Here is a 16,957-nt window from a genome sequence, read left to right as displayed (position 1 = left end):
GTGACAGGGAGAGGTTGGGTGCTGTTGACCTACAGTTTAATGGGGTAAGTTTACCCCTGAAAGATCAGGTCCGCAGCCTCGGGGTGGTTCTTGATTCTAGGCTGTCCATGGAGGCTCAGATTTCGGCAGTGAGCCGGGCAGCTTGGTACCAATTACATCTCATACGGAGGCTGCAACCCTACCTCCCTATTCATCAGCTCCCACTGGTGGTACACGCCCTGGTCACCTCTCGATTAGACTACTGCAGTGCGCTCTACGTGGGGTTACCCTTGAAAACGGTCCGGAAACTACAACTGGTGCAGAATGCGGCGGCGCGGTTGCTTACAAACAGCCGCCGCTGTGATCACATCACGCCAGTATTATTTCACCTACATTGGCTTCCAGTTGTTTTCTGGGCCCAATTCAAGGTGTTGGTATTAACCTTTAAATCCCTATACGGTCTCGGCCCAGTTTACCTGAAGGAGCGCCTCCAGTACCACAAATTAAGCCGCCCAACCAGATCAGCCACACAGGGCCTTCTCTCAGTCCCACCAACGAAAACAACTAGGTTGGTGGGGACTAGAGAGAGGGCATTTTCAGTGGTGGCCCCCACTCTCTGGAACTCCCTCCCATTCGATCTTCGCCATGCCCCTTCCCTGGATACATTCCGCCGGGCCTTAAAAACTTGGCTCTTTGGACAGGCCTTTAGGATTTCCGGGGAGGGCTAACTTTTTTGGGATACTTATTATCTATTGATTGCCCTAACTGATCTCATGCTGCTGTGATTAATGACTTCATTGTATTTTATCTGTATTGTATTGTATTTTACTGAATTTTAGTTTGTACGTCGCCTAGAGTGGCTTCGGCCAGATAGGCGACACAAAAATTAAATTTTATTATTATTATTATTATTATTTAGAATGGATAGATGTTATTTGTCTTGTCTTCTCAGACACTCTTCGGTTTCGTAGTCCTAACTTCTCCCAGGTAGATAGGATGTCACTCATGAAGTCCTCTGGCAACGCGAGGGCCTCTCCTCAGATGGTAGGGATGGTGGTCCTTAGGAAGGGACTCCTTTCCCTTGGTCTTTCCTCCTGGTGTCTCGTCAGGATCCAGCTGGCCTCTCTCACTCTCGCCTGGCGGCTGGGCCTTTCAACAATGGGATGTGTGTATCCAAGCTGGCGTCTCAGCGATGTGCAGTGCGGTAAATGTCAGGAGTATCTGAAAAGGACCCGCCCATTGAGGCTGAAGGCAATCTTTTCTCCAAAATTCACGAACCAAGATCCAATCGCTAGGTTGGAACCAATGAGCAGGCACGTCTAGCAGGACAGGAGCGGCTTCCTGGACCTGGGAGGAAAGAGTTCTCAACATTTTGGGAAGATTAGTGCAGTAGACTAGAAGTTCTTCGTGACCCTCCAATAAAGACTGTAATTGGACTGGGCTGGGTTAATGTCTAAGGCATGGCAAAGCTGTTGTACTACTTTAGCTGTAAAGTGAGTACCTTGATCAGAATCCAATTAGAGAGGTAAGCCAAATCAGGGGATGATGTGTTTAAGCAATGCCTTGGAGACAGCTGCAGCATCTGCGTGTCGTGATGGAAATGCTTCTACCCAACCAGAAAAATGACAGATGATGACCAATACATATCTGTAGTTCTGGCATTTCGGCATTTCTATGAAGTCCAATTGAACATGCTGAAATGGTCCATAGGCCCAAGGAGTGGTGCCAGTAAGAGGACGTTCTGGTTTGCCAGCATTGTGTTTTAAACATACTGAACAAGTGGATGCCACTTGGGCCAGAACAGGTGTAATCTTAGGAGCAAACCAGAGAGTCGAAATTTGCAATAGCATCCCCCCTTTGCTCAGGTGAGAAGAGTGATGAGTCGCCTGAGCAAGAGGGAAAAGAAGTACTTGTGGGGCTACAAAGCGGCCTGAGACATTCCTCCAAACAGAGTCAAGATGTAAGCGACAGCCAAAGCGGACCCAAAGATCTTTTTCATGCTCTGGGGCAGCTTTCTGAAGCAAAGCGAGTTCTGGTAATTCAGGAACAGATGAGGGGAGGAGAATCAATTGAGAAGGAAAGTGGGGAGAAGGAGGTGCACTAAGAGCAGCAGCCTTAGCAGCAGCATCCGCCATGCGGTTGCCACCGCTAACAGGATCAGTAGCAGTGGTGTGGGCAGAGCAGTGCATGAGAGCAATAGAATTAGGAAGTTGAAGAGCAGACAGTAAAGCAGAAATAAGAGCTGAATGAGAAATTTGTGTGCCAGCTGAAGTCAAGAATCCTCTGTGTGACCAAATTTGACCCACAAAATGACAGGTTTTGAAAGCATAAAAAGAGTCTGTATAGATATTAGCAGAGCAACTGGATGCCAGAATGCAGGCTCTCTGTAGAGCCACGAGCTCTGCAGCTTGGGCAGACTGGAGAGTTGGCAGAGAAAAGGTTTCTAGGACTTCATGTGGAAAGCACACAGCATAGCCAATTCTGAGAACTCCTGTGTCATCTCTGAAGCAGGAGCCATCTGTGAAAAGGATAAGATCAGGGTTATCCAGAGGAATGTCACGAAGGTCGGGGCGAGGGGTGGAGAGATGTTCAAGGACCTGCAAACAATCATGAGGAGAGATTGAATGAGGTTCTCCATCAGAAGGAAGGGGTGGAAGGGAAGCAGGGTTGAGAGGGGCACAGAGTTGTTAGGTGGGGTAAGCAGAATAGTTCCATTGTCATCATATCCTTGTAAATAAGGAAAGCTATCCACCTCCCAAGGTGAACTAGCTGAGGTAAGAAATGCTGTGAGGTATATGAACACTAACAGTACCATAGGAAGTTTGACATTGAGAAGAAAGGAACTGAGTTTTTCTGTGCAGCAGGAGAGAATGCACAGAATGGGGAACCAACACAGTGAGGGAACGTCCTTGCACCAAGTCCTCAGACTTCTGGACAAGCAAAGCTGTAACCAAGGAGGGTATCCTTTAGCCACTAGGTTGACAGAGTACTTCTGCAGCAGAACCCTGAGACTCATGGCAAAAGAGGAAAAAAGGTTTAACATAGCAGAAGTCTGGGCCACAGCCTTTCTTAAATCCACAAAGGAAGCCTCACATTCTGCCTTTCATTCAATAGGCTGCAAAGTTTGGGATCCAATGCCTAGTATTTAGCCGCTCTCAAAAACCTACGAAGCAGCTTTTTCCTATTACAGGGAAGCACATTACATACAAGAATACCTTGCTGTAGCAGTGAGGCAATCAGGCTGGATGTCCTCAATTACTTCAGCTAAGAGAGAGTATTGCTTTACTGGTGGGTAAGGTTTATCAGGTGGACACCGAATCTCGATTGGTTCCACTGTTAGCAGCTTTCCCACATCATTCCAAGGGAATGCCTCTGTAGCTTTAGAAGGAACAATCATGAGGATTAGAAAAGGGAAGATCCAAATGTACCCATCAGAGCTGCAATAACAGTATTGTGCATTTACACAGAAATTGACAGAACTGGTACCAGGGAAAGAAAGATATGGTCATAGGTGAGTGGAGCAGCTGAAAAGGTTGCTAGTTGACCTCCTACTTCAAACTCAGTCACTATTTCTCCTGATGGTGGATGAGACAGGTCAGCTTGATGAACTGTGGATCTGGAAGCATAAGAGTCTATGAGAAATGCTGCGGCTGGCCAGCAACTGTAAGAGGAATGGTAGCATCAGAGGTGGAGAAATTAGTTTGAGACAACATCAGGTTAAAAGTTGAGCATGCTTAAAAATTTCCTTTTTGAAACTATTCCTTTGGAAACAACTGTGGGGGTGATGGAGCGTAGGGAGCCCAGTTGTCTTGAAGGTCGTCCTCTTGGACACTACTGCTGCAAGAATGCGATGGGGAGCCAAGGAAGGGTTAACAGGGAAGGGCAGAGCGATTGTACTTTCGGTTTGCAGTATTTCTCGGCTTTTAGCTTTTCTTTAAATTCATTGGGAGCCTCCCTGAGTTTCGGGAAGATATTGAACCATGCCGGCTGGCTGAACTTGGGGAAAGCACCCAGGGAAGTTTTCCGGATTAAACTGGATAGAGGTAAATCCTCCATCACTGTCTTTTTTCTCCCCAACTTTATTTGGCAAATGGGGCAGGTGCGGCTGTCTATGGATGTAGCTACAATTTCAAACTTTGCTTTTAACCCTTTTTGTAACTCTTGCATCGACAAGCCGGGGAAACTGCTCCTTAAATGTTAATTCCTCGGGAGACAGTGGCCATTCTTCTCTAGTAAGTTCAGGTGTGGGGGGGTGTTCTTCTCTTTAAAGCGTTTCCAGAGCTTAAAATGGCACCTGCTCGAGCTGGGAGAGGTGGTGTCTGCTCTGACTGTAAAATAGCATTTGGCTGAGCTTAAGGCTGAGCATTCCCAGCCATTGGGGCCCAAAATATCCAAAATATCTTCTGGTACCTCGTTATAGGGCGGCAAAGGGGCGGTGGCTAGCAAGCTTGGGTACAGAGGCAGCAAGGGGCGTTGGCATGCATTTTTTTTCTTGTTCCTTTTCTTTCTCGGTTTTCTTTTTCTTTTCCTCCAGTTGTGCTTTTAACTTTTTGTTAGAATCTTGAAGACTTGTTACTATAGATTTCCGTTTCCTGTGTTCTGCCTCCTCTGTCCACAGGACCCAGAAATCTATATGCCTAGGCTTTGTTTTCTCCAGTTTTCCCCATAAATAGGTGAGCTTGTCCATGTCAAAAGTGCCGTTTCCGGGAATTGAAGCTCAGGCCGGTTGAAGGTGCACTCACTCCACCAGTGAGTCAGCTTCACCAGCCTTTGAGCAGTTTTTTGGACCCAAACGGGTTCCATAATTTTGGCACATGTACCCCAGGGGTTTTTTTTCATCAGGACAAGACACACCTCCACCCATGTTTTGTCCGGAGCTGAAACTGATCAAGCGGTGGAGAAGGGCAGTTTAGAAAGGCCAGGCGTCCCCAGCAGACAGAGAGAAAAAGTTGGAACAGTATCAGTTTCATTCACGGCTCATTAGGACGTCCTCCAAACCTATCCTAACACCCAAACCAGAGACTGTGGGACTGCTTACCCTTTGTCATGAGTGTGGATGTAACCGGGGAAAATCCAATCCTAACACTCAAACCAGAAACTGTGGGACTGTTTACCCTTTGTCATGAGTGTGGATGTAACCAGGGAGGGACCTTAATGCAGGGGCTTCGATAAACTATGGGAAATTCTTACCGCCCGTCCAGGAGTCCCGGGGTTGGAGGTGGGAGCTAAGCGGGAGGATTTGATCAAAATGAGGTCCTCTTACCTCTCAGAATGTGCACAAACCGCCGCTCCGACCTTCCCCCTTCGGGTTGACCTAGACAGGAGATCCTCACATCCCACCTTTGCCACCAAGATTGTCGTGGAATTTACGACTGAGTTCTTTTTGAGGAGATTTAATAATGAAGCCAAAGCCTGTTTTAAGGTTGTTTATTTAGCTAAGCGCTTAACCAGAGTAGAGTACAGGACTCAACTCTCTTCCTCAAAATGGTGGTTAGTTACAGACAGTTATATACCTTTACCTCCGTCACAATCATGGCAACAGTTACATTGCATTATTCTATGTTACAATGCTACAATGATGCTCTGCCCCCTGTTCCATCCGTCCTCCCTTCATTCCTGCAATATCAGTGTCCTTGGCACATTTTCACTACAACAGTACTATTCTCTGTTGTCTACATGACCCCCTGTCTAGGGGAAATGGCAGTCAGACTTGTTCAGTATTGATCGAAATCCACTTCAGCATGGAACTTGCCATTTTAGAAATATTTATTTATTTATTATTTGATTTATATCCCGCCCTTCCTCCCAGCAGGAGCCCAGAGTGGCCAACAAAAGCACTAAAAGCACTTTAAAACATCATAAAAACAGACTTTAAAATATATTAAAACAAAATAACTTTAAAAACATTTTTTTTAAAAAAAAAAGCTTTAAAAACATCTTAAATAAAAAGGGTTAAAAATATAGTTTAGGGGGGGAAAGTTTTTTTTTTTAAAAAAAACATACTAAAAAACAATTCCAACACAGACACAGACTGGGATAGGTCTCAACTTAAAAGGCTTGTTGAAAGATGAAAGTCTTCAATAGGTGCCTAAAAGATAACAGAGATGGTGTCTGCCTAATATTTAAGGGGAGGGAATTCCACAGGGTAGGTGCTGCCACACTAAAGGTCCATTTCCAATGTTGTGCAGAACAGACCTCCTGATAAGATGGTATCTGCAGGAAGCCCTCACCTGCAGAGCGCAGTGATCAACTGGGTATATATGGGGTAAGACAGTCTTTCAGGTATCCTGGTCCCAAGCTGTATAGGGCTTTGTACATCAGAACTAAAACCTTGAACTTGGCCCGATAGCAAATAGGCAGCCAGTGCAATTCTTCCAGCAGCCGGGTGACATGTTGGCGATACCCTGCTCCAGTGAGTAGTCTCACTACCACATTTTGCACCATCTGCAACTTCCGGACCAACCTCAAGGGCAGCCCCACATAGAGCGCATTACAGTAGTCCAGCCTGGAGGTTACCATGTTCTACTCAAAATATTTTATAGTAAGAGTTGCTGTGTTTGTTGTTTGTTTGAGGACTTGATGGATTACCAGGAAACCAAGGAATACCAGGTGTCCAAGGCGAACCAGGAAGACAAGGACTCAAAGGATTACCTGGATACTCAGGAACGCCTGGCTTCCCAGGTGAGACAGAAGTAAAGAAAGGAAAATTAGATTAATATTAAACATAATCACCTATTATGGGCAGTAATGGAGAAGCCAGTGGAAGAAGAAACATCAGTAAAGGAATAATAAAACCAGAAGAGATGTGAAGGTTATGATGGGCTTATTATGCACATGATCATCTTAACCCATGTGGGGAGAAGTCCAACAAGCTTTCCCAGCTAGATGAAAAGGTCTCTGCCATAGATGTCTATTTTATATTGTTTTGAAACTCATCTTCTGTTAGTTTTGTAGTAGTTCTGTAACTACTTATTAGCTGTTTTTACTATATTTTATGTATCACCTTGGAACATATGTAGAAGGCAATTAATAAATAATAATTTCTAGCCACCACCATTATCATAAATAAAATATATACTAACTATTATGAAGAAGTAATAAGTGTTGTTTAATTATGAGGATTGTCTCTTCAACCCTGCAGGTATCCAAGGAGCAGCAGGCTTACCAGGAGTACCAGGTGAACAAGGTAATCCTGGTCTTTTGGGAACTCCAGGTGTGCCAGGATTATCTGGCAGTCCAGGCAGAAAAGGTAAATATTGTGGAAAATTGATCTTTTATGACATGTGACAGTGAATGTAATGATGTGGACTAAAAGGTGGTAGACATAATGATGGTGTACTTTGAGGAAAGACAGAAGTAGAGAAGCATAGGCCAGGGAACACATACCATCAGCTCCTAAAATGACCATCAGTGGCCTGAAAGAACAGTTGGGGTACCTCCTTTCCCTTTCTCTGTGGGACTACTTAAGAAAGATTTGTGTGCCTTGAGTGAAGGCAGAAACAGGGAAGCCCAGGCCAGGGAGCTCATACCATCAGCTCCTGAAGGGGACTATTAAGTCTGCCTCAGAGATCTCTGTTCTATATTTTGTACCATTTGTTTGTTTTAGTAATTGTAAAACATCTTCGATGCCTTGGCAGAAAGGTGGTATATAAATGCAGGAACTAATTAAACAAGTAAATATCAATGTAAGACGTCAGCTGGTATTTTGAAAATATGTCTGGCCTAGCGTTGCCAGGTCTCCGGTTTTCTGCCAGAGTCTCAGGGAAAATGGGGCCGTCTCCGGCCTCCGGCCGTATGTCAGTCAAACTGGTGGATCTCCGGCTTTGTAGCGGCCCCCTCAGCCACGCATGCATGAAGAGGAGGTGGCTGTGGAGGCCAGGCTGGGCTGGCTCCTCCTTAGGCCCGGAACAAGTTCCCCTGCTCCGGAAAGGAAAAGAACTCTTTCCGGTGGCAGCTCAAGCTTAGCAGCCCCGCAGAGCTGGCTCGCCCAGTGGAGAGAAGGCAGCGACTCTCGCCTGGATTCAGAGACCCCAATTGCTTCAGCTAGCGGAGCCCAAATGCACAGGAAGCTGTTCAAAGTGAGGCTGCCTTAATTTAGCCCTGTCCACTTTGGAACCCGTTTCCTCGCTTTCGTGTTATGTCTGGCCCCGAGATCTCCCTCCCCTCCCCCGTCGCTTCTCCCTTTCTCTCTCCGCCAGCCCCCTTTCTCTCTCCGCCAGCCCCCTTTCCCTGGTAATAACGACATGTATGCCCTCCTGCCCACATTCTAGCAACCGGGAATGTGCCAAGCACCGCAGCAGGCAGCTGCTGCCACCCACTCGCCTTGCCCTGCCCCCTCGCGCAATGCAACGGACCCCCACCCCGGAATCCTGCGCCCCCTCCTCTTTCCCTTGGGAAAAAGGGGTGAGCCGGCGAGGAAGGGGGCTCTCTTTCAGCCTCCCCCCCTCAATTCAGGGCTCCCAAAGGCTCCCGGTCTCCTCTCCCCGCCCGCCAAGCCCCCGATCAGGGGGGGCAAGGCTGGCATCGGCCGGCCTCCCTTCCCTTCCCCTCGCCTGCTGGTCCCCGGCCGGCCCGTGCGGTGCCTGGGGTGCGCGCCTGCGATGCAGCCACTTGTGGCTGTCAACCTCTTGCTCAGCCCGTTCCTGCTGATTGCAGCTCTCACACACTCACACGCACCCGCTCTCACACACACAGCGCCGGGAGGGAGCGCGGCGGCACAGTCAGACAGGGGGAGCCGGACTCGGCGAAGCTGGCGGGCGAACACTCACGCCCGGAGCCACCACCGCGCGTGTGTGTGCGTGCCCACACACCAAGCGAGGCAGCCCGAGCCGCTGCTATAGTCCGAGCGGGAGCTGCAGCTGCAGCTTCTCCGAGCAGCATGCTCTGGGAGGGTGGCGTGGGTAGCTTGCTGGCTGGCAGGCTGATGCCAGCCTTGCCCCCCCGATCGGGGGCTTGGCGGGTGGGGAGAGGAGACCGGGAGCCTTTGGGAGCCCTGACTGTGCCGCTGTGCTCCCTCCCGGCACCGTGTGTGTGAGAGAGGGTGCGTGTGAGTGTGTTGTGAGAGCTGCAATCGGCAGGGAGGGGCTGAGCAAGAGGTTGACAGCCGCAAGTGGCTGCATCGCAGGCGGAGGAGGCGCGCACCCCAGGCACCGCACGGGCCGGCCGGGGACCAGCAGGCGAGGGGAAGGGAAGGGAGGCCGGCCGATGCCAGCCTTGCCCCCCCCTCGATCGGGGGCTTGGCGGGCGGGGAGACCGGGAGCCTTTGGGAGCCCTGACTGTGCCGCCGCGCTCCCTCCCGGCACCGTGTGTGTGAGAGCGGGTGCATGTGAGCGTGTTGTGAGAGCTGCAATTGGCAGGGAGGGGCTAAGTAAGAGGTTGACAGCCGCAAGTGGCTGCATCGCAGGCGGAGGAGGCACGCACCCCAGGCACCGCACGGGCCGGCCGGGGACCAGCAGGCGAGGGGAAGGGAAGGGAGGCCGGCCGATGCCAGCCTTGCCCCCCCTGATCGGGGGCTTGGCGGGCGGGGAGAGGAGACCGGGAGCCTTTGGGAGCCCTGAATTGAGGGGGGGAGGCTGAAAGAGAGCCCCCTTCCTCACCGGCTCACCCCTTTTTCCCAAGGGAAAGAGGAGGGGGTGCAGGATTCCGGGGTGGGGGTCCGTTGCATTGCACGAGGGGGCAGGGCAAGGCAAGGCAAGGCGAGTGGGTGGCAGCAGCTGCCTGCTGCGGCGCTTGGCACATTCCCGGTTGCTAGAATGTGGGCAGGAGGGCATACATGTTGTTATTACCAGGGAAAGGGGGCGGGCGGAGAGAGAAAGGGAGAAGCGATGGGGGAGGGGAGGGAGATCTCGGGGCCAGACATAACACGAAAGCGAGGAAACGGGTTCCAAAGTGGACAGGGAAGGACACACTGTTCACTGTGGACTTTCACCGTTAAAACCATTTGGAACAGAAAAAAGATCAGAAGAGCTCTGTATTGCTAATTATAATAAGGAGTTTTGTAAAGACTGCACTAAAGAGTATCAGAAGCTATTGTATAGTGACCAGCACTATGGAAGCCCCAAGAGTGTTGACATCAAAAGCGAAGGAAAACCTCTACATAATAACAAAGAAAAACAGCAAATTTTGTGGAGGCATGTTGGGAATGCTAGTGAAATGGACAATGGAAAGGAGGACAGTGGATACTCCTCTTTGTTGGCCAGTCAGCACGAGCCCACAGATAATGACGATAGTATGCTACTGGCAGGAAACATAAGTGATACACATATATGCATATTCTTTATCTTTTAAGGAGGCAAGTCCTAAATGGGGGGTGGGGGAGAGAGAACACACACCTCTGCATTATTTTAGAACAATGAAATGGTATATAAATAGTCCCCTGAAAATATATGTAGGTGACATTGTGTACTTTGTAAAGCCAGAAGCAAGTAAGCTAGATTAAATGTTCCCTAAAAGTGTTGAACTGTGACCTGGCAGACCAGGGTTTGAATCTCCACACAGCCATGAAGCTCACTGGGTGACCTTGGGCCAGTCACTGCCTCTCAGACTCAGAGGAAGGCAATAGTAAACCACCTCTGTCTGAATACTGCTTACCATGAAGATCCTATCTGGGATCAACTTGAAGGCAGTCCATTTCCATTTTGCATCACCCTAAGCTTGTGAGAAAGAATGACCTTGTCACTTCAGATGGACCTAGGAACACCCTATTTTAGATAAGATTTCTATTTTAATCTCCAGATAATTTTTTTTGAATGGTATGCTCCAAGCAACTGTGGTTGATACAATGTATCATGTTTAATGATGTCACTAGGGCCCGCCCCGTGACTAGGGCCCGCCCCGTGACGTCACTAGGGCCCGCCCCCATTTTCTCAGGTTTTTGGATGGTTCCGACCTGGCAACCCTAGTCTGGCCTAATTATGCCACTAAATGTCCTCAACAGCCCAAACCAGAGCAAGTAATGAACTATCCATGACAATGGAACCAATGAAGGTTCCCCCACCCACAGATCAACATCTTCCTGACCTAAACAAAATGCCAAATCTTGCATATGCCCAGCTAAGTGGTTCAAGCCAGTATCTCATAGGTCCATGGTTGCTATCTAGGACATGATGTCCCAACAAAGGGCGTTTGACATGTCCCCAAAGACTATAAAATTGTTAGATCTTCAGTACCACTTCCAAGAATAAGTGGGCTGTATCCAGTGCTAGTCCTACTCAGAACAGACCCATTGAAATGAATGGACATAACTAACAGAGCAATCCTACATTGAAGAAGCCAGCATAACTGAAACTAGGCTGAAGTTACATCAGGTTCAAGTACGCCAGATTAATAACTCCATTTCGGAGCCCTCGGGAGGGGAGAATACCGACTCGGCCGGCAGAGCCCAGTAGAAAGAAAATAAAAGCAGTGACTGGAGGTCACATGACTGAGCCAAATGGATGTAGGATACAGTGTTAGTGTCCTAGGTCCCACCCCTGCCACTCCCCCAGAATCCTCTTTTTTGGGATTTACACCAGCTTAATTAATGCTGGTCTCGGCTGAGTTCTGGCTGAGCTGGGGGGGGTGGAGTTTTAAGGGGCTTATGCTGGCATAGCTTGGCTGAGCTGGAACTCAACCAGATCAGCCGGAGACCCTCCATATCCTAATACCCCTCAGCCCAGCGTTAGGGATTGTGCCCTAATTTAGGGTCCTTAATTTCAGTGGATCTACTCTAAGTATAATGTAGTTGGGTCTTGTGCATTTCATTTTGAAATTAAGATGTATACAGAGAAGCTAGTGCATAGGTAGTGGCAGCAAAAGCAGTGGGAGCACTTTGTTACTCTTCATTGTTTTTTAAGAATTTTTTTTAAAAAAATTAAAGTGTACTTTTTGCTTATTCCACTAACAGAGCTCTTATTTAAACCTTTTCCAAATGTATGCAAAGAAGTGTTATTATAGAGTACCCTCCCTCCCCTCAAATCAACAAATCAATTTTAAAGATTGCTGCCTCAATAGGTGTAGTTAATGGTCCAGTCTTGAAACCATATTCACTTTTCTATTGTTCTGTTTCATTCTGGACTGGTTTTAACTACCAATTGTAGTGATTTTTATGTTTTAAAATTGTATTTTGTAATTTGTTATAACCTGCCCTGAATCTTATGGTGAAGGGTGGATAATAAATCTTATCAGATAATAAATATATAAATAATCACCCTTGAAATTTAGAAGTCACTTATATTTAAATGAGGCTAGTTGCAAAATTGTGTTGTAAAATATAGCAATAATAGTTCACTGCAAAAACATTAAACATTTCCTGAAAAGCAAAGTAAATAAAACCATCTATCATAGTTAAATATTGCAAGGATCAAGAGAGATTTGAATAGGAAAGTTAATGTTACCTATGCTGGAGTCAGATCCTGCTTATGGGAATATCTCTTATTTTACATTTCCCCATACATTATAAACAATAAACTTAAGATGTCAGAAATATGCTAAGAATTGTGGTCCCTCTGATCCTGTGGCTGATACCAGATGGAAGAGTTTAACAAATAGAGCAATTACGGAGAAGAGATGCATTCAGTCACTCAGGGCCTAAGTAAACTTTATTTCAGTAGTGTCGCCTGAGAGCATCTCTGAAGGTTTTTTCATTATTTAATTTCAGTCACAAACCCACCCACCCTGCTTAGCATCAGAACCACAGCATACAGGAAAGGTATAACCAGAAGTGCTAAAAAGGAAACCTGGCTGGAAAATGTTATGATGATTGCTATGATGCCAGGAAATCTCTTGGTAATGGACTACAAACAAGGAACTGTGGGTTGTATCCAATGGTAGTCATACTCGAGTAGACCCATTGGAATTAGTGGACATTACTAACTTAGGTCCATTACATTCAGTGGGTTTACTCTTGAGTACAATTTTGTTGGCTACAACCCTATGACTTCTAAAAAGCTAAAGGAAAATATAAATTACTCTTTACTTTTCAGAACATAAACATGTTAAACATGCTGCCATACAAATCCTTCAGCTAAATATGCTACTGGACAAATGGCTAAAAATGTATTTTTCTGGTGGTAGTTTGGTTAATTTAGTAATATCACCATTTTTACTTTGCCCCTTCTATTATTTTCTTTTTTCTTTTGTACAATATTTCAAAGGCCTTTCAGGATTGCCTGGATTAAATGGCCTGAATGGACTGCAGGGTCAAAAGGGTTTGCCAGGATCTCCAGGTAAAGAATGAAAACTACTATTATAATTTTTTAAGAGATTAAATATGAATAAGATTACTAGTAGGGCGTTAATGAAAATCTTGACTAAAGCCACTGATTAGCATTAATTTCAGCAAGAATCAAGAGAGTTTAAATTTTAAGAAAGCTTTGCTTATATATATGTGATTTGGCTTCTGCTGACATCAGTTAAGGTTAAAATCCAATACATGCCTACTCAAAAGTAAGCTCCATTGGGTTCATTGGGACTTACTCTCAGGTAAATGTGTAACTGATTGCAGCCCAAGTCTACTATAATGATAACTAGCCACTGTCCTGCACACAGTCCCAGACAGAGGCGAAGTTTGGTTTAATTCTCATTTTATTAGTGTGATGGTTACATCCAAAGTAGTGAGCTTCATAAACTTGTCTACTCTGACTTACTGCTTTCCCTAATCTAACTCCCCTTACGCCTGGGGCACAACTTCATCCCCCCCCTCCATGCACCATCTCCCTCCACCCCCTGGGCTTGGGCTTGTCCGGGTAGGATTCATGGAACTCTCCCACCAAATCCAGCGAATGGATGTTGTCAGCTGATTCCCACGAACTCTCCATCTGATCGTACCCCTTCCAGTGGATCAAGTACTGAAGCCGCCCTTGGTGCTTCCGCAAGTCCAAAATCTGCTCCACTTCATATTCCTCTCGTCCATTCACTGCCATGGGGGGCGGGGGGGGGCGGAGGCACCTCGGGCATCCTGTGGGGATCAGGAGGATGATCCAGGGTAAGCAGGGAGCGATGGAACACTGGATGTATCTTGAGGGCAGGAGGCAACCTCAGATGAAAAGCCACTGGATTGATCTGAGCCTCAACTTCAAAGGGACCCACCTTTCGGTCTTCCAGTTTATGGCAGTGCGCCTGTGTAGGCAGATAATGCGTGGACAGCCACACTCTGTCTCCCACACGGATTTCGGGCCCCTCCTGTCAATGTTGATCTGTAACTCTCTTATAGTCCACCTTTGCCTTCTCTAACTGCTGCATCACCTGGAGCTCTTGCACAAAGTCCTCGGCTGCCAGAACAACTGGGCTGACATGTGGGGCAGCAAAAGCTCAAGGGTGGTATCCCAGATTGGCAAAGAACGGGGTCTGTTGTGTGGTAGCATGCACTGCATTGTTCTAAGCGAATTCCGCTAAGAGCAAAAAGGACACCCAGTTGTCTTGCTGGTAGTTGATATAGCAACAGAGATAGTGCTCCAATGTGGCATTCACTCTCTCAGTCTGACCATCTGTTTGCGGGTGATGAGATGACAACAGTCTCAGTTCACTCTGCAGGAGTTGCCACAAAGCACGCCAAAACCAAGCCATAAATTGTGGGCCTTGGTCCAAAACTAAACTGTCTGGGAGACTGTACAAACAGTCAACATGCTGCACATACAGTTGAGCTGTCTCCCGTGTGTTTGGAAGTCCCAAGCACGGAATGAAATGAGCCATTTTAGTAAAAGCATCCACCACCAACAACACTATTGTCTTCCCCTGAGAGGAGGGGAGGTCAGTGATGAAGTCCATAGTTACCATCTGCCAAGGGCCCTGGGGTGTAGGGAGTGGCTCTAAGAGTCCTGCTGGCCGTCCTGTGACGTGTTTGCCTCTGGCACAGGTGGGGCAGGACTGGACGTAGCACTCCACCTCCCACTTCATCCGGGGCCACCAAAACTCTCTGTCGACTGATTGCAAGGTTTTAAAGACTTCAAATTGCCCAGCAGTGGGGGAGTCATGAAACTGATGCGAGACCTTGGCTCTCACATCCCCAAGGGGCATGTACATAGCGTCATAATGATACAGCACTCCCCCCTTCACAGTGTGAAGCCCTCTGCACTCCCAGGAGACTGCTCCTCTTATCCTGAATGCTTCCCCTTTACAAACAGATCTCATTCTTGCGCTGAACACAGTTCCTCCACCCAGGAGTCCTGGCACACCCCGCCACCATCTTCTCGAGGGGTATAATCAGATGCAGCGGTATCGGGGTTGGGTTCTTCAGGTATTCAGGTTTGTGGGAGAGAGCGTCTGCCCGCTTATTCTGTGCCTGGGGAATGTAATGGATTTTGAAGTGGAAATGAGCGAAGAATTGAGTCCAGCGCACCTGTCTCTGGTTCAACTTATGGGCGGTGTGGAGGCTCTCCAGGTTCCGATGATCAGTGCACGCCTCTATCTCATGCTGCACTCCTTCCAAAAGATGTCGCCAAGTTTCAAAAGCATCCCAAATGGCCAGCAACTCTTTTCCCCATACGGGGAAAACTCTGAACTTGTCAACTTCCATGAAAAGTATGCACATGGCCTCAGACCCCCCCACCCCCATGCTGGTTGTAAAAACACAGCTCCAATGGCCACATCCAACGCATCCTTCTCCACCACAAAGGGACATGCAGGGTTCACATGTTGCAGTATGGGTTCAGAGGCGAACCGAATCTTCAGCTCCTCGAAGACTCTTTGCATGGCATCAGTCCAGTGGAAGGGACCCAAACCCTTCAGGCAGTCCATGTGGGGCGCAGTCTTGTCAGAGTAGTTAGCAATGAACCAATGGTAGTAGCTGGTGAACCCCAGGAACCGCTGAAGATCCTTCTTCATTTTGGGAGGCCGCCACATGAGAACACAGTGGACCTTGCCTGGGTCCATCTCCACTCTGGTGGGAGAAATGCGGTACCCCAGAAAGTCCAACGTGGTTAAGTCAAAGTCGCACTTCTCCAGCTTGGTTTAGAGACAATGTTCCCTGAGACGTTGTAGCACCGACCACACATGTTCATCATGTTCAGCTGGAGAGTTTGAATAGATGAGGATATCATCCAAATACACAATCATGAACTGGTCCAAATAATCCCTAAATATGTCGTTCATAAAGCTCTGGAAGATCCTAGAGCTATTGGATAATTGAGACCACTGTATTAGCGAAGCGCCGTAAAGCGGGGCCCTACTGTAGTAGCTTGGACACCACATTTTCTTGTGGGAAACCATTAGAAATTTTTAAAAAAATTATTCCCAAGAGGTATGCTTTCCCCCTCCCTCAGCCATTTATCCTGACCACAACTCTGTGAGGTAGGTTAAACTGTGAAAGTGCGACTAGCTTGCCTCAGATACATGTATGTGTCTTGAGAAAGAGCTGGAAAACCTTGGATAACCTCACTTGGAAAGGAAGAAGTGCTTCAGCACGGGTGTCCATTTTGTGTATCTTTGCCTTTGTTTCATCATAAAAGTTCATCCTGTGTGTAACTATTATTCCCTTTACAAAGGCTTAAGTGAAATTGGGCCTCCAGGGTGGATAGGTGAACGGGGACCAAAAGGCAACAGAGGAGAACCTGGGCTGCCGGGAGCTTCCCAACCGGGGCCACCTGGAGATGCCGGCCTGTTAGGCCCTCCTGGTAAGAAGCAATTTTCTCCATTAAAAAAAAAGTTAATTTCTACTTCTTTAGTGTAGCGAGACAATTTTCATTGGGTGGGCAAAGACAAAATTTGGAAGGGTAGAGGGGTTGGGACATCAGTCACTATAAAAGGCTTCTGGGCAGGGGGAAGTTTTCATAAGTAATGACAAAAATAAACCGCATTTTATGCATTTTAATTAGGAATTATGACTTGTGAAGTTTACAAAAAAGCAAATAAATTTAAAATACAATATTTTCCACATGCAAAATAGTTATGTAAACTAAATAGCAGTGACTAGGAAGCAAATGTATTTTGTGCAAGTCATGCTACCATAATTATCTGAACTATTAATAAAGTCTAATGTGCCATGATTTCTCTGCAAAGTTGC

General features: G+C 47.2%; 1 protein-coding gene across 4 annotated transcripts in view; it reads left to right on the top strand.

The window, feature by feature from the left end:
- COL4A4 (collagen type IV alpha 4 chain) overlaps nt 1-16,957 on the top strand; it is a 192,770-nt gene that overhangs the window by 140,347 nt on the left and 35,466 nt on the right. For all 4 annotated transcript variants that reach the window (XM_061636823.1, XM_061636821.1, XM_061636822.1 and 1 more), the window contains 4 exons: nt 6,553-6,660; nt 7,121-7,228; nt 13,113-13,184; nt 16,440-16,568. In XM_061636823.1, coding sequence (XP_061492807.1) covers nt 6,553-6,660; nt 7,121-7,228; nt 13,113-13,184; nt 16,440-16,568 — 417 coding nt within the window. The remainder of the gene's footprint in view (nt 1-6,552; nt 6,661-7,120; nt 7,229-13,112; nt 13,185-16,439; nt 16,569-16,957) is intronic.

This window comes from Rhineura floridana, chromosome 7 (genome assembly GCF_030035675.1).
Source record: "Rhineura floridana isolate rRhiFlo1 chromosome 7, rRhiFlo1.hap2, whole genome shotgun sequence".
NCBI classification, from domain to species: domain Eukaryota; kingdom Metazoa; phylum Chordata; class Lepidosauria; order Squamata; family Rhineuridae; genus Rhineura; species Rhineura floridana.
This window is presented reverse-complemented; position numbering and strand designations above follow the sequence as displayed.